The sequence below is a fragment of the Caretta caretta genome, chromosome 15, assembly GCF_965140235.1.
Source record: "Caretta caretta isolate rCarCar2 chromosome 15, rCarCar1.hap1, whole genome shotgun sequence".
Taxonomy (NCBI): Eukaryota; Metazoa; Chordata; order Testudines; family Cheloniidae; genus Caretta; species Caretta caretta.
Genome location: NC_134220.1, coordinates 10,169,569 through 10,190,330, shown reverse-complemented (window position 1 = coordinate 10,190,330; position 20,762 = coordinate 10,169,569). Strand labels below are relative to the sequence as shown.

At 40.5% G+C, this 20,762-nt stretch overlaps 1 protein-coding gene across 3 annotated transcripts in view; it reads right to left on the bottom strand.

Annotated features, from left to right (window-relative positions):
• Positions 1-20,762, bottom strand: part of CCDC60 (coiled-coil domain containing 60) — a 122,022-nt gene that overhangs the window by 17,769 nt on the left and 83,491 nt on the right. For all 3 annotated transcript variants that reach the window (XM_048821846.2, XM_048821845.2, XM_075120211.1), the window contains 5 exons: positions 17,552-17,731; positions 9,707-9,829; positions 7,507-7,611; positions 5,262-5,352; positions 2,814-3,069 (listed from right to left, as the gene is read on the bottom strand). In XM_048821846.2, the coding sequence (XP_048677803.1) occupies positions 2,814-3,069; positions 5,262-5,352; positions 7,507-7,611; positions 9,707-9,829; positions 17,552-17,731 (755 nt within the window). The remainder of the gene's footprint in view (positions 1-2,813; positions 3,070-5,261; positions 5,353-7,506; positions 7,612-9,706; positions 9,830-17,551; positions 17,732-20,762) is intronic.

Genomic DNA, 20,762 nt, shown 5'->3' with positions numbered 1-20,762 from the left:
CCTCTGTAAGAATCATGTTCAAATTTATCTGCAGATTAGTTGCCCAATGCAATATATTTCTCACATGTTTTCCAATAAACATGTGTCATCTCAATGGTACTTCTGTGTGAATTATAGGGAGCTTCATGAGCTGTTTGAGCAATAGGCTACAGGGGCAGCCGAGCTGTTCTAATCCAGTTCCTGTTCTGGCTCTGAGGCGTCCTTGTGTTTAATATGATTCTGTGGCTACAGAATTTACCTCAGAATCCATCCACTGCTGTAGTGTTGTCCTTCAGAAAGTGAGCTTTTATTTAAAAAAAAAAATTCTAGCTGTTATAGATGTGAAGAATACCTTCGGTTCACACTTTGGAAGTGACCCGAAAGTTGTCATTTTGAGCTTGCAAACAGACCACCTGAAACAATAACTTGGGGCTGTCAACCATTCCCATTCTTCTCAGTGGAAAGTTAACTCGGAAGCCTAACGACGACAGTGTAAATATCAGTTTGCGTGATAATTTTAGCAGAAAAATGAAGCTACTTTCAGCAGTAGATATTGGAGCAGAGATCATTTGAGTGTCTGGGTGCTGTTGAGGGTTACTAAACTAGGAGATTAAAGTCCCCAGAATCTTCCTATCATTTCCACTGTTGGTCATAAGAGAGAGGGAAAGTGAAGATGCAGCTCTTCCTCATCGTCAAAAGCCTCAATTGCGTCCGGAGTGTGAAAAACCAACACTCTCTCTCATACCTTCCTTGGGTAAAAAGTCTATGTCCTGCCCCCAGGAGCATAAAGTAAACTGAATGCAATGTCAGAATCATTAACACCAAGAACAGTAAGGATTGCATTATTCATCTGCAGAGCTCATTTGGTAAAAAACAAACTCATTTAAAAAATGTCTTAAAGCAGATGCAGAATTTCCTTTTTGCCTCTGAACACAATACCTGAGAGCTGCAGAGATTAGCATTATTTTGATCCAGAGTACACCAGGTGTTGCCTATAATTCACAAAACAGTGTGTTCAATTCATTTTGCTTCCTCTAAGAAGCAGTGTAGTCCAGTGGGCAGAGTTCTGGCCTTGGAGTCAGGATACCTGGGTTCTATTTTCATTTCTGCCACTGATCTGTTGGGAAAGTCACTTCATCTCTCAGTGCCCGTGTTTCCCCACCCAGCCTTTGTCTGCCTTATCCTGTGGGGTATGGATTGTCTCATATTATGGGTTTGTACAGCACCAACCATAAAATGGCCCAGTCTTGTTTTGGGCCTCTAGATGCCACAGTAATACAAATAAATAATATTAATACACGAATAACATGTACATTAGTAAACAGTCCCAAATTAAATAAATATCTATGTAGTTCCACTGCCCCATATGGAATTACAGTGGGTCAGCTGGTTGTTACAGAAGTTGTTCTACTTTTGTGAGACATCTTCTGTTGAAAACTGCAGAGTTGTGGATTGTATGCCATCTTAATAACTTGATTGGCTGAACAATGACAAATCCATAGCAATTTGTTCATAATGGTTTCAAATTGTTTCATCACAGTAAGGGCTACTGAAAAGAAATCGTACCACGATCTTCTGAGCCACACTCTGCTCTCCTGATCACTTTGGACAAAGTACTTTTTTCCTTATAACACAACTGGGAGGTTTCAGAGTAACAGCCGTGTTAGTCTGTATTCGCAAAAAGAAAAGGAGTACTTGTGGCACCTTAGAGACTAACCAATTTATTTGAGCATGAGCTTTCGTGAGCTACAGCTCACTTCATCGGAGCTGTAGCTCACGAAAGCTCATGCTCAAATAAATTGGTTAGTCTCTAAGGTGCCACAAGTACTCCTTTTCTTTTTACAACTGGGAGGATTCAACTTTTGATGCTGTGAATCAGGTTTTCTTGATGTATTAGAACTTAGTAATGGGATGTCCAAACCTACTGGTACATAATGTTGACCTCAACTGAGAACTGGGCATGGTGATCTAGCAAATCAAACCCAATTCCTCCAATAATATCAATCTTCAAAAATGAAGCGGCAGGAGGAATATGTAGATTAATAAAACAAACTGAATTACTGGTAAATAGTTTTCTCCTATAGTATATCAGCACACAAAAAAGCACCTGGATAGACAGTGCATACGGCACATCAATGGACGTAAGCAGGAGTTAGGCTTACCGTATAATGCAGCTCACAGCATGCTGTGGCTGAAGGCTGAACTGATACAGACAAATACAATGTGTATTCTCATATGAAACTGCAAAGTAGTTTTGATGATTTTCAAGGAAGATGCCTCAGTCCTCTCTGCCCATCAGGCAACATTGCTTGAGTGAAATGACACCTTACTGACCCACCTGCTGGAACATGAAGCTAATGCAGTTCTTTACCATAAAGGTTTTTTAGAATAGATTACCTCTGTCTTTAAAGCAGACAGGAAAGATGAAAAGGACATTCCACTTTGTGAAGCCCTTTGCACAAGCCAAATAAAATGTGAGGATTTGCTTCATGTCCAGTGATTGTAGTTTTCACTGAAAATAAGAAACCTAGTAATGGGAAAAGCAGTATGTGCTGGTCGATATAATAATACTATGCACTTTTGTAGTGCCATCTGTCTGAGGATGCCAAAACACTTTACAAACATTGATTAAATAAGCCTCTTAATACTTGCCTGTGATTGTGCTTTATTGGCCCCATTTTGCAGATAGAGAAAAGGAAGAATGGAGAGGTTAAGTGACCTGCTCAAAGTCATACAACCTACTACAGCCAGAAGTATCTTTAAGATAAAGATCTTCTTGGCAACTCAGGGAGCAAATACATTTGTTACTATGCAGTTAAGTAAAGGCAACTTACAGTGGGAAACAGGCTCTTCATCCTCTCTGGTTTGTCTGCTCTGTACTGACTCACAGTCTTCATATTCCTTGGTAACATCAATGGGAGCTGTATTCACATTGGTATTGTCTTCCGAGCTGGGGACTAGGGAACTTATGCTGCCCAGAGGAGTTCGACTATAGGGAGATGACAGACCACTAAACCGAGAGCCACTTATAGATGTTTTCTTGTTTGTCTTCCTGCTAAGTTGACTACGTGGTGCTTTCTGGCAGGATTTCTTACCCAGAAGGAAAATAAAGGAGGGGAATTTTTATAACAACGTTTAACAGGGATGGTGCACTGTATTTCCATATCTAATGCCAATACTGTATTCCTCTAGGCTTTTTTGTGCTCCGCAGATTTTCTGCAGTGAATTCAACAGGTTGGCCAAACTGCTAAATTGGGAGTCTCTTTCATTTTGGGTTCTTCCCTACATCTTTCTCTGGCTCTGGCGTTAGTGCCAAGTGGACCAGTATACTTTGCAAACAAGTTGCATTGCAGCTTCATAGAGGTTTGCTAATAAAGAAATCCTCAACTTTTTCACCTCCAGGGAGAAAAAGGTCAAAGCTGCAGTGATAAATGTTCAAGCCTCCACCTCTCCCACACCCTGGAAATCAATTTCCTGTGTCAGAAATATGAAACCTCAGCAGACTGAAGTCTGCACGCTTGATAATCAAAACGGAATGTATTACATTGCAAATACCCTGGAGGAATCCATATCTCAATAAAAGATTTCATATCAAATATGAAAACATACATTTAAATAATATTAACGTAAATGACAACTGAGAAACTTCTGTCTAATTTAGGCTGCAAGAAAAAAAAAGCCACAGCAACATGAGGACAGAAAGGAATGTCAACATCAGCAGTCACGTTGGATTCCTTGATTCTTGTTGATTTGGGCCCTAACCTAATCCCACATGGGAATCTGGAAAACATCCTATTTAGAAACAGTTCTGTGAATATTGTACGATTTGCTGATTCCCCTCTCTCCTCTCTTTTTTATTATTACAAAGGATATTTGCCAGAGGATGTTGTGAAGCCCAAAAATATAGCAGGGTTCATAAAAGCACTAGATCAGTTCATTGAGGACCCCACACTTTGAGTGCCCCTACTCTATGATTGCCAGAAGCTGGGAGTGGACGACAGGGGATGGATCACTTGATGATTGTCTGTTCTTTTCATTCACTGTGAAGCATCTGGCATTGGCCACCGTTGGAAGATAGGATACTGGGCTAGAAGGACCATTGGTCTGGCCCAGAATGGCTGTTTTTATGATGAAACATGATCTTTGTCTTTTTAGGAGTTCAGCAACTCTTGCTACTGATTCCTCAAGCAAAGTCATAATCCTATTATATCTCCTGGTCTAATCCCTGGGCACTATGCTGCCTTTGTTTTCCCGCAAATGCCTTTAGTAGCAGTAGGTAGGGTAGTAATAGTAAAGAAATAATAAAGAGGGGGAGAGAACACCTGTCACTTCTTCAGAAACATGGACTCTCTCTGCAGAAGAGCATCGAAGTTCTCCACAATGTTTTCTGTAGTACACCTTCAATAATGTCACTTCTCCTCAGTTAAAGATTTAAATTTTCAATAGTTTAAAAAGCCTTTCATCTGAATGGCCTTATTTTCTCCTCCTCTTTCCTTTTCTCTAGATGCCATACATGATTTCTGTTTCTTGTACTGCCCTCAGCACTTGGGCTTTGTTTTCTGATTTAAATTTTTACCTTTTAATTAAGTAAAAAAACCCCAAACTAACTGTTGGAGTTTGTCAGGATGGGGCACTTACAAGCTAGCAAGCAAACTGGAACTGGATCCTGCTAAATTGCAGGTTTCAGAGTAGCAGCCGTGTTAGTCTGTATTCACAAAAAGAACAGGAGGACTTGTGGCACCTTAGAGACTAACCAATTTATTTGAGCATAAGCTTTCGTGAGCTACAGCTCACTCAAAAGCTCATGCTCAAATAAATTTGTTAGTCTCTAAGGTGCCACAAGTCCTCCTTTTCTTTCGCTAAATTGCGTAATTCTTACTCACATGGCTTACAGTAGCCTACTTGTGTGAGTAAGGTCTACTCATTTGAATATGGGTAAGTAGGATTGCGTCTCTAATTAACAAACAAAGGGGCAAAATGCCAATATTTTCAGGGACTCTCATATTTTTAGTAGTACATTTCCCTCCAGCAACATCACTAGTTACTATTCAGCCAAAGCCACAGCTACACTCCTATACCTGGCTAACTATTGCTCTTTCTGTAATCCGTCATCAAACATTATTTTTTATCAAAATCCAGAGAATTTTGGAACGTGTGTCATGCAGTCACAGGTTTCAAGCACAAAGATCAAATCAGGGAGTTACATGAGGGAACAAAACAGAGAAAATAAATATTTGGAAAGTTGGACTAGCTCGTAAAGTAGAAATTAGCAATGAAGTTACCTTTGTATCCATGATAAAGTGCTCCCATCTATACCTTGCTGCCTTGTCCTTATTGATTTTTTTAAATGTACTTTTATTGCCACCAGGGTCCCTAAGTGAAAAACAATTTAATGAGTTTTCCATTTCAAGAATCTTGCTTTTATTACAAGTTCTTTTTAGAAATGCAATAAATAGAGAATAAATGATGGCCAATCTCTGCTATGACATTTATCTTCACTTGTAAGGAGGAGAGGGATAAATCACTAGTGTTATAGTGGCGAGTGAATTATAGTCACAGGTGAAGAGAAATGTTCAGAAAGCTTAGCTATTATGTATTACAAACATACCATACATGCATTAGGCCAAATTCTGCTCTCAGTTATTTCTATGCATTCCCATTTCCAGAGAGTGTAAGGCACTGAAGAATTTGGTCTGGGTCGTGTAGCTGCATGGATGTAACTGCAGATTTGGCCTATTACAGATGGAGCTGGGAGTGCTGATTATACTTGAAAATGCCTGATCTTTTCATGATAAGGATCTTGTTTTCAGTTGCTTATAAGTTCTATCCATTTGGCCTGAGCTTTGCCATGCCAAGTGCCTGCCTCAGACTGAATTTTGTTTTTAAAGTTTCATTTAAAATACTTCAGCCATTTCCAAGAACAAGATAAGGGAAAATGCATTGTTTTGACCATGTTAAAAAATTCTTCCAGCTGTTTAATTGAAAAGTTTTATCTCCATTCTTTGGAGCAAGGTATTGAAATTTGGCAGGGGGAGGTGCCCTCGAGCCAGGGATGTGCCTTTTGCTATCTGCATGACAATTCTCCCAAATTTGGTCAAGTTAAAAGACTTTGAAAAAGATCTCAGTTCCCATGTCATTAGTAGAGACTCATTAGAGTGACAGCTAAATATGCTGAAGAATCTGTCTGCACTGAGACTGGGACTGTAATGGCTGAGCAGGACTTTTCCTGTAATTGCTCTGCTAGGGGCTTCTGTGGTATGGGGAACCAGAACGGAAAGCACAGGGCCCGTTTCTCCTGTGCTCTCAATGCTCCCTGTACTGGCACCCAGGCTGCAAGGAAGAGATAGAGGAAGTCGTCTGACTTGACTGCAGAGGGGAGAGGGAAGAGGCAGAGGATGGGGATGAAGGGCTAGGGTAGGAGCAGAGGGGAACTGGGGCAGGAGCAGTTGAGGAGTGTATAGGAGCAGAAGGAGAGAGGCTTGAGGTGGGGTTGAGAGACTGGGGTGAGAAGACTGCAAAAATCACGAGAGCACATTCCCCTGATGAGCCTGGAATTGAACCCAGAAGTCCTGAATCTAAATTTTTCTGCTATGAGAAAATATTTGTGAAACCCACTGGCACAGTGTGTGTCTCATCCCTCTCTAGTGCCTGGTGCACATATGTAGAGGGGGGCAAACATTTCACACACAATACACACTGGACTAAGTTTTCATCTCCAGTCCACCTGGTGAATTCTCTCTAAGACTATTCTGCTCTCTCTGTTGTATATAGGCAAAGCTTCTATTTGTGTCAATTGGATTTCTGGGCATATAGGGAGAGAAACCAGAACAGCCTTGAAGAGCTCTGCCCTGAGGATCAGAGAAAATAATTTCATTCATTGCTTTATGGTTCCATCTGATATCTGGATATACAATTAAGAAAACTTCCTGAATACTTTAAATATTTTATTTTCAATATTACTATATCTATTGGCTGAAAATGTTGAAAAATTTAAAACAGTATTTACTACTAATTACACAAGTGAAACAGCAAAGATACAAAATATTCTGAAGTAACTTATCTTTTAAAGCAGCCCAGAGCCATATCTAAGTGATGAAATAAAAATAGCTAGCAAATATCACTTGATACAGGCTCTGAACTGCAATCACACTGGAGAGAAAATTCCAGTTGATTTCACTGGGACAGCCATGCAAGGCAGGCTGCAGAATCAGGATCTTAGTAAATACATTTAACTTGCATAATTTTTTTTAAACCAAATTTGGATTCAAAAGCTCAAGATCCTTTCTGCTAATGCTACAGCATATCCTAACAGAGGGCCATGCTATGCTGCTGATTTGTCCACAGAACTTACTGATTCCAAAGGGGAGTTCTGTGCAAAATTTGATAACACAATAAGGCCCAGAATTAGTGATCACATGTTATTCAAATAATTTTTACTTAAAAGCAAAGGGAGAGGAAAACGAATGTTTGCAAGAGAAAAAAACAAAACCTCATCCCATCAAAGAATATTATGCAGCGTGCATGTACTTTGGATTCCAGCAGGTTAACACAGGTTTTAAGGAACAGTTGGGTTCCAGAGTCAAAGCCTCCAAGAGCCAGTGTAGAGCACAAAGCTGTCGAAAGAGGGGTTCACTGTGAAAATGAAGAAAAAAAAAACAAGTGCTGTACTGCAAAGGTGACAGAAGGAACAGTTAGATCATTACATGCAGGGGATACCCTGGCAAACAGTCAGGAACTAAATGACTGACAACAATAATCTTGGGGATAAACACAGAATAGGTTAACAACATATCTTGGATCATGCCTTCCGTAAACAACTTCATGTCAGTTAGCCAGTATACCCTGGGTGATTCTTCCACATCTGTTGGTGGGAAAGGGTAAATTATACAGTTGTGTTTTGTGAAGGCAGTATCTTACACAGAGCCACATTCCTATGTTTTTGTGCCTTTCTATTCACTCACTCAGGAATCCTTACTCAAGAGTTTCCAGACACCGTTTGCACTTGCTTGAGTGAGAGCAATGCGTAATTCTAGAGTGCACGTAAATATTGTGACTGACTACCACAAACTATGCGGTGTACTTGTAGCTGTGTCAGTCCCAGGATATTAGAGAGACAAGATGGGTGGAGTAATATCTTTTATTGGACCACCTTGCATTTAGCTGTGATGTTGAGAGTACCTTTCCCAGACCTGAAGAAGAGCTCAGTGTAACTCGGAAGCTTGTCTCTCTCACCATCAGAGGTTTGTCCAATAAAAGATATTACCTCACCCACCTTGTCTCTCTAACAACATCAAACTGTCAGTTCCTTATGACTGAGCCCCCAAAGGAGAAACCCAGCTAACAAAGTGGAGGAAGGTAAGTGTGAGTGTGGATCTATGATGGCCATTATTATTAGTGGTGGTCAAATCTCATAGAGTTTGAAGGTTTTCTGGGCATATACATGCACAAGTTCAGGATAGTACCCAAACTTTATTGAAATCTTCAATCTTATGTGCCTACTCCATGCTCCCACGCTATCACAATTTCCTCCATATACCCATGAAGCGGGATGCAACATCTGATATGGTTTGATTTTGTTCCAGTGTGGAACAAAAACAAACGTAAAACCTTGAAAGTTGTTGCAGACCTGTATTGTTCTCCAGCCACCTCTAGTTCTATCCCTTTCCCCAGTGCTCTGTCTTGTCTATTCAGTAAGTAAACTCTTTGGGGCAGGGACTGTCTTTTGTATGGTTGTTGTACAGCACCCAGTATAATGGGCCCTGTTCTCGGCTGGCCGCTAGGCACCATCATCATAAACATGATTAATAATAAGTGAGTTGGTGGTATGGGAAAAGGTTTGGCAGCAGAAAGTGTCAGGGATTGGATGTTGTTCTGATGAGAGCTGTATGGTGGACAGCAATTAACCTGGAGGTATTTAACAGGTATTACAAAAATCTGATTGCTAGCTAGTGAAAAAAAAAATCTCCTATGTATGCACAGCTCCCATAGAAGTCAATGGGACGTGAGTTTCAGTATCTGAAGGCAAAAGGTCCTCACGTGTGGGTACAAAACAATTGTGGCATATCAAATTTCTCAATGTCTCCTTTGCATTCTAGACTACTCTGAACTTCTGTAAAAGATTGATGTACAACCCTGATTCCTAAACGCACCATGGTTTCTGGGTATGAAACCTTTGTATGAGGCTGATCCTGTGAAGTGCTTAGTGTTTTCAGTTTCTATTGATTTTAATGGCAGTTGTGGGCATTCAACACCCAACAACATGTGAGTATGCTTTCTCAGATTGTGAATTCAAAGAAGCATAGACATACACACTTAGTACATACCCATGCTCTCTCTTACATGAAACAATTTTTAGTTAGGCAATCTAAACTTTTGAATTCGAAAAGAGTTTTTAAAAAATTAACCTAATCTTGAAATCTTCACCACACCAAACAGTAGGGGTTTGTGGGATCAGGGCCTGTGAGACAAATACTGCTTTTGATGTGTATGCAGGACTTTCATTAAAAGTCAATGGGAGTCTCATGAATTCATCTGCGGATAGAATTTGGCCCTGTTGTAGTTAAAAAATTTGTCTATTTTATGAGCCACATATTTCCAAAATTCTAGGGTTTACGGACCATCAGGCAGACAGTGGCTTGAGGCATTAGCACTTTGGGTCTCATTTTACTTTGCATCCTTCTTATATACTGGCAAGATGGGTGCATCTTAGATTTGCCTTAGAACATACGCATGTGATGCAGGTGGCTGTGGAACCAAAAGACTGTTGTAGACAGGGATGAAAGGCTGTATGATAGCCTTCTTTTTCTTCTTTGCTTTCTTCCTCAGCAGGGGACCTTCTGTTAAAAAGAAACTAAGGGAGGGGACAAGGATAAACATTAGAAGTGGAAGATACGATGTATAGGGAACAATTGTGACTGCCTAGCCTTATTTACATTACCCATGCCCATCCTTCCTCTTCCCTTTTTTTTAAAGTAGCATTGTCTGTTCTGATCTGCCAGAACTTTGATTGCTACTACTGAATTCTGAATTAGGCATTTACAGTGAATTAATATTCTGTGGGCCATCTGGGATTATAAGAATTTTCTTGACCATATTGTAGAGAAAAGAATTTGTGAAACTGATTCTACCTTCCAGTATGCTAGTTTTAGGCAGGTGTAACTCCATTGACTTCAGTGGAATTTGCACAGATATAAAAGCAGCGTAATGGAGTAGAGAATCAGACCCCTTACTAGCATGTTGGCTTCTGATAAGGTTCTCTCAGTGAAACTAAGGGCTAAAGTTTCAAAAGTTGCTTATAAATTCTGCACACAATTTTTCATGTCAAATTTACTGTGTGGCTAAAACCACTAGCGATCAAACTGGCACTCATTTGAAAATTTGGCTCTTGTGTAGATGGATGTAACAAAAAAAGTGAGTGGTATCCATTTATAATTGTGCAAAGTGGGTACAAAATACTACTAAACCAGAATAATAGCATTTTACACCCATTTTGCACAAGTGTAAATAAATAGCTACACAAGGAGCTAGATGGTGGAGAAACAGCCCCAGTAAAACTGGTGGATGTTGCAGGCTCGGTTCACATGTCAACAGTATGCATATGGTACATATATCTATCTATCCCTTACAACATATAAAGTTACTGTTAGCCATCTCACCCAGTGCTTGAGCAATACCAGCTCACAGCTAAAGAGAAGTCTTTGGAATCTGAATCCTAGCAAAATGGAGGTTTTGTTGGTTAGCAGAAAAAAACACTGAGGAGTTTGCAGTTATGGTACAGTCTCCACTGACTGAAGATGCATACCCACACAAGTTAAGTTTGAAATTCCTCCTGGACTCCTCCCTGAGACTGAACTTGCACAGAGCAGCATCCACCAGAAACTCCTTTTACCATCTCTAGTTGGATAGGATTCTTTGTCATGTCTTTGTTAACCATGGCCCAGTTTGGTCTTCATTGCCTTCTGGCTAGACTATAACAATGTATACAATGTAACAACGTAATCTGGGTATGAAAGCTTGAGACCTAAAGAAACACTCTCATTACAGTGTGTATGGTAACACCCATTGTTTCATGTTCTCTGTGTATATAAATCTCCCCACTGTATTTTCCACTGAATGCATCCGATGAAGTGAGCTGTAGCTCACGAAAGCTTATGCTCAAATACATTGGTTAGTCTCTAAGGTGCCACAAGTCCTCCTTTTCTTTTTTCTAAAGAAACTAATTAGTACAGAATGTGGCAAGCATGACTGCAGTGATATGGGTTTCTGCAAGCACATCAAAACCTTCCTCTACTCACTACATTGACTCCCCATACAACAGCATGACAAATTCAAGTTCCAAATCCTCATCTTCAGGGGTCGTAATGATCTGATCTCAGAATACTTAAAAGATTGCTTCTCATTCTGGGATCAAGACTGCTATCATCATCTCTGCTTCCATGGCAAAGTAGAATTATCTATTATAAAGTTCATTAATGCAGGAAACAGAATTTTGTCCAGGGTCAGTCCAAGATTGCAGAATTCACTCCCAGAGGAATTAAGGGCATGTCTACATGAACATTTAGTTTGTGGCAAGCTGGGGTGTCAATCTCCCCATCACTAGCTTGCTGCGGACTAACTGTCCACACAGACCCTGTTGATGCACACCAACTACTTGTTAATATACTTTGATCCAGTCCCATTTCAAAGAAGACTAGATCAAAGCACATTAACAAACTGTTACGTGCATCACCAGGATCCACACAGACAGTTAGACGATGGCAAGCTAGTGCGGGGTAGTGGGTGGGGGTCACACAGTAGCTTGCCATGAACAGTTTGTGTAGACAAACAGTAAGAATCACCTCAAATTATGCCACTCTCCAATCCAAGTGCAGTTCTTCAGCTGTACCTTCACAAATAAAAGCACATAGCACTTCATACCAACAACAAAATCCACACACAAGTTTTTTCCCAGGAAGTGGAGAGGAATGGAGAAGGAATCCTAGGTGACAAATGTCAATCACATAGCTTAGTATGTCACTGGAAGGCCTCATACATAAGGTAATAAGCACAGTATGTGAAGCTGAGTGAAACCTTTGGTTTATGCACTGTCACTTGTTAGGAAGTTGGAGTTGCCATAAGAAATTTTATTTTCACAATTTACTCTGTAGGGCTTCTGTATCAGTGCATGACGCTGCTGGCTGGCTCTGAATTGTGAGCTGGTGGATTTGACTATATCTGCATACCTGGTGTAATTTCTAGCACAAAAATGGGGTTTCCAAAGATAGCGAGGCAATGGACTTAGCTGAAATAAGAGGTAGTTCCCCGGATGGAAATTTCTTGGGTAGATTATCATCATCCTGGGACAAGACGACACAACGTCTTGTATAGTGTTCCATGATACACCATGAAAAATAAAACAAAAACCTCTGTATCCCACATGAATTGTCAAAGCTTGTCTGCCTTGTTAGACTGGGGGCAGGTGAAGCAAGCTTTTAAAACTGACAGTTAATAAGACTGTGTGAAGAAGCGTGTGTGCAGCAGAGGAAGAGTTATGAAGACATGAATAAATGTCGGGGGGAGGGATAGCTCAGTGGTTTGAGCATTGGCCTGCTAAACCCAGGGTTGTGAGTTCAATCCTTGAGGGGGCCATTTGGGATCTGGGGCAAAAATTGGGGATTGGTCCTGCTTTGAGCAGAGGGTTGGACTAGATGATCTCCTGAGGTCCCTTCCAACCCTGATATTCTATGAAATGAGGCAGGTTTTCCGGCATTCATCACTGCATTAAATAACTGAGTGACAGTGGAACAGGACAAAAAGTGAAGAGCAGGAGGAGGGAAAAATATCAAGTGCATAAGGCTGTGATATCAGTTTGCTTTTTCATGGGTGCTACTTAGCAGAACACTCCAAGGACACAGCTATGCAAAAACTTATAGTGGGTTTACAATGAACAGACAACAGTGTATTCTGTAACCAGTAATATGATAAATTGATGTAAATCTGAAATGATACTGCCCACATCAGAATAGCTGGCAGGTAAGGTCAGAGTCAGAATTCTTAAAAGTATATGCAGAATTTGGAGAACAGAGTCCTCTTAGATGACTGAATACCCTTCTGGAAAAAGGTTCTCTTTATGAATATGGAACAGAACTTTAGAGTGAGCCCCCTGCTGCTAATTATAAGATGTGTGTAGCCGGAATCAAAAGAAAAAAGATGTGCTCCTGGCATTCCACTGCTACAATTTTTCTAAAGCAAAGCAAATGTGATAGCAGATACAACATTAGCATGGCAACATTCATCTCAACATTGAGTTAAGTGACTCATATACTGCCTAGGCACCCACTGTTACACTAAATGAACTATCAGATATCTCAGTGTTCTTTAGCTAATTCAGAAATGAAGAAATGTGTGGCTATTCAGCTCTGCCTAATATGTTTGATACTACAGAAGGGATCAAGGCTGCAGTCTAATGGGATTTACCTCGGACTGTCACAACTGAAGAGTCTTGCAGTCACATTTATAGGTACAGTCTGTCTGACATCACGTCTTTGGAAGCAGACTCTTTTTCACCCAAAGCAGTCAAAGTTACATTCTACATTAGACATTTACGCTGACCCAAAGTGAACATGGTTGTGTAACTCAGAGGTTCCATTGTACAAAACAGCACATTTTCATGCTTCCCCAAATCCGACTTTCTTTCTTCTTCTCTATGAGCCCTAAAGAAAGTCCGACTGCCAGCATTGAAACTGTTACAACCTTCCACATTTCGGAGTTACTCATAAGTCCTGCACGCCGAACCAATAAGAGGAAGGGTGTTTCTCCTCTCTCTACTGATTTCTGGGATGGCATTGGCGGCAGGTTTCTAATTATTCATGTTACCTTACCCAGGGAAAAGGGACCTATTTAACCTGGGACTAATATATCTGCCTTCTATTACTCTTCTGTAGCCATCTGGCCCGACCCTGTCACAACATATATAAACAAATAGTTTATCAGAACTAAGCTTTTATGTCAAGTACATATTTTAGGGTTCCAAAAATCTGAACTATTTCTCAAACCACACAATAATGTAACTATATTTACCATATATATGATTTCAACTAAACTACCCCCAAGTGGTAGCTTAAGCATTACACTGGAGAAATATATGAAACATTCCTGCATTGACAGGGAAATTAGGTGCTCTATTAGATCCTTGCTGATGTGACTTTATGACTGAACTTCTTGGGAGCTGAGAATTCCAGCAATTAAATATCTACTATTTCCTATTTACTAACATATCTCTGGTCATTCCTAAATTGGATAGTGACCATTAATTTGTCTTATATGCAGATCCCCCTATATACAGGTACTGTAGGAATCAGGTTAATTTGAATCTTACTTACAGCTTTCCAGATCTTTGTTACCACAGGACACTCAGATAAATACTGCTACAAAGTGATGAGTCTGTCACCATTTAAGACACTTGAAAAGAACATCTTTATTAGCCTCTACTGGCAAAGGCGCACAATCTGTGTAAAATAAACCACTGTAGTGGATTGTATTTATTATAGTAAGAAGCCTCACAAAATTAAATGTAAAAGCATCAGTCCATTGTCAACAGTCAGAGAGATGCTGAAAGAATGGTTTTGGCTGCTCATCTATAACCCATTTAAGCCGATACAAACACGCCCAGTCCCATGGTGAGAAGAGGGACTATAGAAAAGGTGCCTTCTTAACTCAGTGGCTGTGATTCTACAGTTCTTACACTGTTTTTATACTGGTGCATCTCCATTTATACTCTGGCATAAAACTGAGGTAATGAAGTAGAGAATTAGGCCTAAAATATCTGCCCCTGTTTGTCTTCGAGTCTTACTTGAGGGAAAAAGATTTATTTACTCCTCTTTGAACTATAAAATCAAGATAACTATGCAAGAGTGCTAGATACTGCTCTTCTTCGCATACCAGTCATAAAACTGTCCAATAAATTCTGATTGCAGAACATTCATTTCTGATTAGGTCAGAGGCAGAAAGAACACAACTTAGATTTTCCTACCACTGGCAGAGTTCATCATGCCCACAGCTAGCAAAATCATCTTTTGATTTGTTAATGAAAAGAATCAAGGAGGTAAAGTAAATAAGAAAAATTTTGGAACTTCATGATGGCTTTTTATAGACCTTTTTTGTTGTTATACCTTAAAAGCTTTTGTTTTAAGGTTTGCTTGAGCAATAGTGTGTTTCTCCAAAGTGCAAGATAATCAAGTCATGAAAAAATGCAAAACATTCAATAGCTTCAGCTGAGATTTTCATTATCCTCAGTAGAAGCTATAGTAAAATGCTGTATTTTAAGTTGTATATAAAAATCCTTATGAAGAAGGCTGACGCTAGATTTTATCTGTTGAAAAGAACCTAAGAGATCCCCTCCAAAGCAGTCTTTAAACTGCTTTACACCCTTCTTATCTCCCCTGAGTTCCCAGTTTTTAAATTCAGCACTGCTACAGCCAGGAGTGAAATAACAGATAACAATCCCTATTTTCCCCACATAGACTGAAAACAGCTTTTTAACTGCCTGCCACAGCATCCAAGCAAACATGAATAACATGACAAGGATGAAACTAACACCTGCTAGCAGGGATCCTGCCTCTGCATAAATTACATTGGACAGTTTGCATATATAAACAAAGGCCTGCCAACAGAGTGCATTTCTTTCATTAGTTTCAGTGTGCATTCTTATCCCATCCCACACATACTAGAAGAGGGCAGTTCAGTAACCAAATTTCCAATTAGGAGAATCAGGGACCTCAACCCTAATTCTGCATTTGGTCCACCCAAGTCTAAAGATTTGCTTTTTTAGAGATTAGATGCCAGAATTTAAAAGATCTTTTTAAAATCAGTTGGAGGGAACGATAAGTAAAACGCTGAGCAACTAAGTAGTCACTGATACCAACCTTACTCCCTTGGCCAGATCTACATGGGGGGTGTGATTTTTGTGTGTGCAACAGTTCTATAAGGGCAAAAGCCCTCGTCTAGATGCAGTTGGTAACAGCAAAAAGGAGCTATTGCCAGTATAGCTTTTACTGGTTCAGAGATCAAAATAAGCTACACTGACAAAAATATTTTTAAAAGATGTTAACAAATCTGGCCCTAAATGACTTGCCCAAGGTCACACAGGGAGTCTGCGGTGAAGCAAGCACTTTCACCCAGGTCTCCAACGTCCTAAGCCCCACTGAGATTTGCTGCTGCTTCCAGCTAGCTCCCTTCCATTCACCCTTCCTGTATGACCCATCTCCACTTGGAGACTGCGGTCTCCAGCATCTTTTGAGATTTTGTAATTCTTAGGCCCAAAGAGAAGCAGGAATATATACACAGTATTTGACAACACAAAACTTCAGAGTAGCCTATCTAGTTAGAGAATATTGAAGTCCAGACCAAACAGAACCTACACAGAGAGAGTGGGAGTGGGTGGAAAAGAGAGCATGGCAGAAAAGTAAAAATCGAATTGATTGGATGCAGGCTTAAAATTCAACACTTCATTTGTTCAACTCCTGCATAGCTAGAAATGATTATTAAAAACAAATAGAGAATTACTGAATAAACAAAACAGATTCTGAGAGGAAGAATAGTCCAGTGGTTAGCAAATCTCAGTGGAGGAAGCATAATTATTACTAACGACAATCTCAGCTACCAGCAGCAATGTAATGGGAAGTTTGGGATTGCCTGAAACTAAACAGAGTGGGGAGTGTGAGAAGGAGAGAAAGACAGTACCAAATGAACACAAATAGGCCGCTCTGTTTTGTGTGCCATCCCAAAGTGTTCTTAATGCTTTAGGGCCAGAGTGTTATAGATATTTAGCCCCCAAAGATGGAGATAGGAACCCAGTGGGATTTTCACAAGTGCCTGGTACCTCATTCCTATGGATTTCAACCTAGGTACTACTGAAAATTCCACTAAGCACCTACATGCATCTTTAGAGGTCTAAATACCTGTACAAATCTGGCCCTAAGCCCCATGTTCCTCTTTTGTGGCATGGCAGGAACAACTCTTAGGTGGGTCAATTTAGAGAGCTAAGCACTGTAGACCTCCTGTGCACCAATGTCTTCTCCTCACACAGCCAGCTCCCCTCAGCTGGCTCTGAAGATTTCCCTCCACCCACCAGCCCTCCTCCCGTCCAGGCCTCTTCCTCTTTTTGTACTGTTTCTCAAGCATTTTTGCTCCACATTCATGAATCAAGTTTCCACTCTATTAACTGAATTTTAAAGCACGTCAAGTTTCTGTTTCATATGAGAGGGACTATTCCACCTCAGGCATCTGTGTTAAGGCTCCAAGTTCCATATTTTGGTGTTGAAGTTAGCATGTAGGTGGCTGATTACTCACTTAAGGCACATCAGTGCCAATCAGAGGGTTCAAATGCAGAATTTGTTGCCCTAATGTAAGTGTGTAAGTTGAAAATTTGGGGTCTGCATATGACTCAAGAAAGGCCTTATATGAGGAGGGATTAATCTTCCAACAGTGAATCAAATGTCCAGCTTTGACGGCAGTGACAATGAGTTTAATTCTGAAACTGCCTCTTTCAAAACCTTTGATTCTCAAGTCCCCAAAATACCAAAAACCCACTTACTCAGTTAGCTCTTCATCTGAGTCTTCCTCATCTGATGAGTCTCTGGGTGGCTGCCATTCAGTTCGCCATTTTTCCTTTTGTTTTTGCCGTGCTAATTTCAGTGCATTCTTCCTCTCCAATGTTTCTTTCTGAAGAGTGTGGAAATACCCCCGACCCTGCTTCACTGAACTGATCAAATGCCTGCCAATAAATCACGGGATTGCAGAATTTAAAAGAAAATCAAAACCCATAAACTGTATAGATGAAGCCAGGCAAACCCAGTGATGTTTTTAGGTCTTCTCTCTGAAGGGCATTTCCCTTCCTTTAATCATTGTTAGGAGTTACATGTTGGCATTGAGGAGGGTCTAGACACTTGTGTATTTGACTGGTCAAATGGGAAGGTTCGAAAAATGATCCCATAAATTAGAAATAAATACACCAGAGAGGCGCATAGATACTCTCATATCTCAGTAGTAGCAAATTTTGTGAGAACTGTTAAAATTTTTTTTACCAAACTCTGAGATGGCCCAAAATGTCAGTTGAAATGAATTATATTTTTTTAATGCAGTGAAAGTTCAAATATGGCCTTTTCCAACTCCCTAAAATCTTGCATCTCAGTGGTAACCCGAGGGAACCAGGCAACATTTTTTCAGAAGATCACGAATGAAAGCATCGCCAAACATGCGTGCGTAAGGTGGGGAAGGAGGCCAAAGAGGAAAATCAAGCTGATCTTACTGTATGTCAGCAGGACAAGAAGATGTAAAATCTAGGAAGTAGGTCTGTCAAGCGATTAAATAAATTAATCATGATTAATCGCACTGTTAAACCATAATAGAATACCATTTATTTAAATATTTTTGGATGTTTTCTACATTTTCAAATATATTGATTTCATTTATAACACAGCATGCAAAGTTTACAGTGCTCACTTTACATTTATTTTTGATTACAAATATTTACACTGTAAAAAACAAAAGAAATAGCATTTTTCAATTCACCTAATACAAGTCCTGTAGTGTAATCTCTTTATCATGAAAATTGAATTTACAAATGTAGAATTACGTACAAACCCCCCCCCCCCCCCGCATTCAAAAATAAAACAATGTAAAACTTTAGAGTCTAGAAGCCCACTCAGTCCTATTTCTTGTTCAGCCAATCGCTCAGACAAACAAGTTTGTTTACATTTGCAGGAGATAATGCAGCCCATTTCTTGTTCACTGTAATGGGGCGCAGACTCACCCAGCGGCGCCTCCTGCTGGTTGTCTGGGAATTAGCTCTTTTTACCTCCCTCCCGGACCCCGGTGCCCTTTTACCTGGGGTGCCGCCCCTCCAGGCAATACCCCACAGGTCTGGGTCTCCCCTCCCCGAGGAACCCCCATCCTCTATCCCCACCTTGCCTCAGCCTATGGGCTACTGCCAGTCATCATCCTGCCCCCTTTCACTGGGGCTGACTGCAGTCTGTATAAGCCAGTCATCATAGGCAAGGGGGGTTTGGACCTGCTGCCTCCGCCTACCCGTGGGCTGCCTTGTTGCAACCCCAGTACCCTGTCTTAGGCAGTATGCCAGGCCTGCAGCCTGGGGCTTTTCCAGTCTGGAGCCTCCCAGCTCCTCTGACCTTCCCCAGCTCCGCTTCACCTCAGGTACCCTGGTACACTCCCCAGCAGCCAGGCCCATCTCTCTCAACAGCTAGAAGAGACTCTCGCTCTGGCTTCTGGCCCCAGCCCTCTTATAAGGGCCATCTGGGCCCTCATTAAGCCAGCCGTAGCCGGATTGGGGCATGGCTCCCAGCTGAGGCTGCTTCCCCCCAATCAGTCCTGCTTTTCCTTCCCTGCCACAGCCCTCTTCCTGGGCTGTTTTAAGCCTTTTAAGGCAGGAGTGGGTGACCACCTGACACCTGACAGTGAGAACAGGTGTTTTCATGGCACTATTGTAGCCAGTGTTGCAAGATATTTATGTGCCAAATGCATAAAGATTCGTATGTCCCTTCATGCTTCAACCACCATTCCAGACGACATGCATCCATGCTGATGACGGGTTCTGCTTGATAACAATTCAAAGCAGTGCGGACCAATGCATGTTCATTTTCATCATCTGAGTCAGATGCCACCAGCAGAAGGTTGATTTTTTTTTCTGGTGGTCTGGGTTCTGTAGTTTCTGCAGTGGAGTATTGTTCTTTTAAGACTTCAGAAAGCAAGCTCCACACCTCATCCCGCTCAGATTTTGGAAGGCACTTCAGATTCTTAAATCTTCGGTTGAGTGCTGTAGCTATCTTTAGAAATTTCACATTGGTACCTTCTTAATGTTTTGTCAAATCTGCAGCGAAAGTGTTCTTAAAATGAACAACATGTGCTGAGTCATCATCCGAGACTGCTATAATATGAAATATATGGCAGAATGCAGGTAAAATAGAGCCGGAGAGGTACAATTCTCCCCCTCGGAGTTCAGTCACAAATTTAATTAACACATTATTTTTTTAACGAGCGTCATCAGCATGGAAGCACATCGTCTGGAATGGTGGCCGAAGCATGAAGGGCCATACAAATGTTTAGCATATCTGGCATGTAAATACCTTGCAACGCGGGCTACAAAAGTCCCATGCAAATGCCTGTTCTCACTTTCTGGTGACATTTTAAATAAGAAGTGGGCAGCATTATCTTCTGTAAATGTAATCAAACTTGTTTGTCTTAAGGATTGGCTGAAGGAGAAGCAACCCTGAGTGGACTTGTAGGCTCTAAAGTTTTGCATTGTTTTGGTTTTGAGTGCAGTTATGTAACAAAAAACCCTACATTTGTAAGTTGAAGTTTCACAATGAAGAGGTTGCACTACAGTATTTGTATGAGGCGAATTGAAAAATACTGTTTCTTTTGTTTATCATGTTTACAGTGCAAATATTTGTAATAAAAATAATATAAAGTGAGCAGTGTACACTTTGTATTCTGTGTTGTAATTGAAATCAATATATTTGGAAATGTAGAAAAACATCCACAAATATTTAATAAATTTCAATTGGTATTCTATAGTTTAACAGTGTTATTAAAAATGTGATGAATCGCAATTCATTTTTTTAATCGCAATTCATTTTTTTTAGTTAATCGTGTGAGTTAACTGCAATTAATTGACAGCCCTACTAGAAAGTAAAGGACATTTCAGAGAGACTGCAGAAACTGTAGAAAGAAAGATAATAATAATTAGCTTGACAGACCTATTGCAACAACTTCCCTGGAAACAGCTA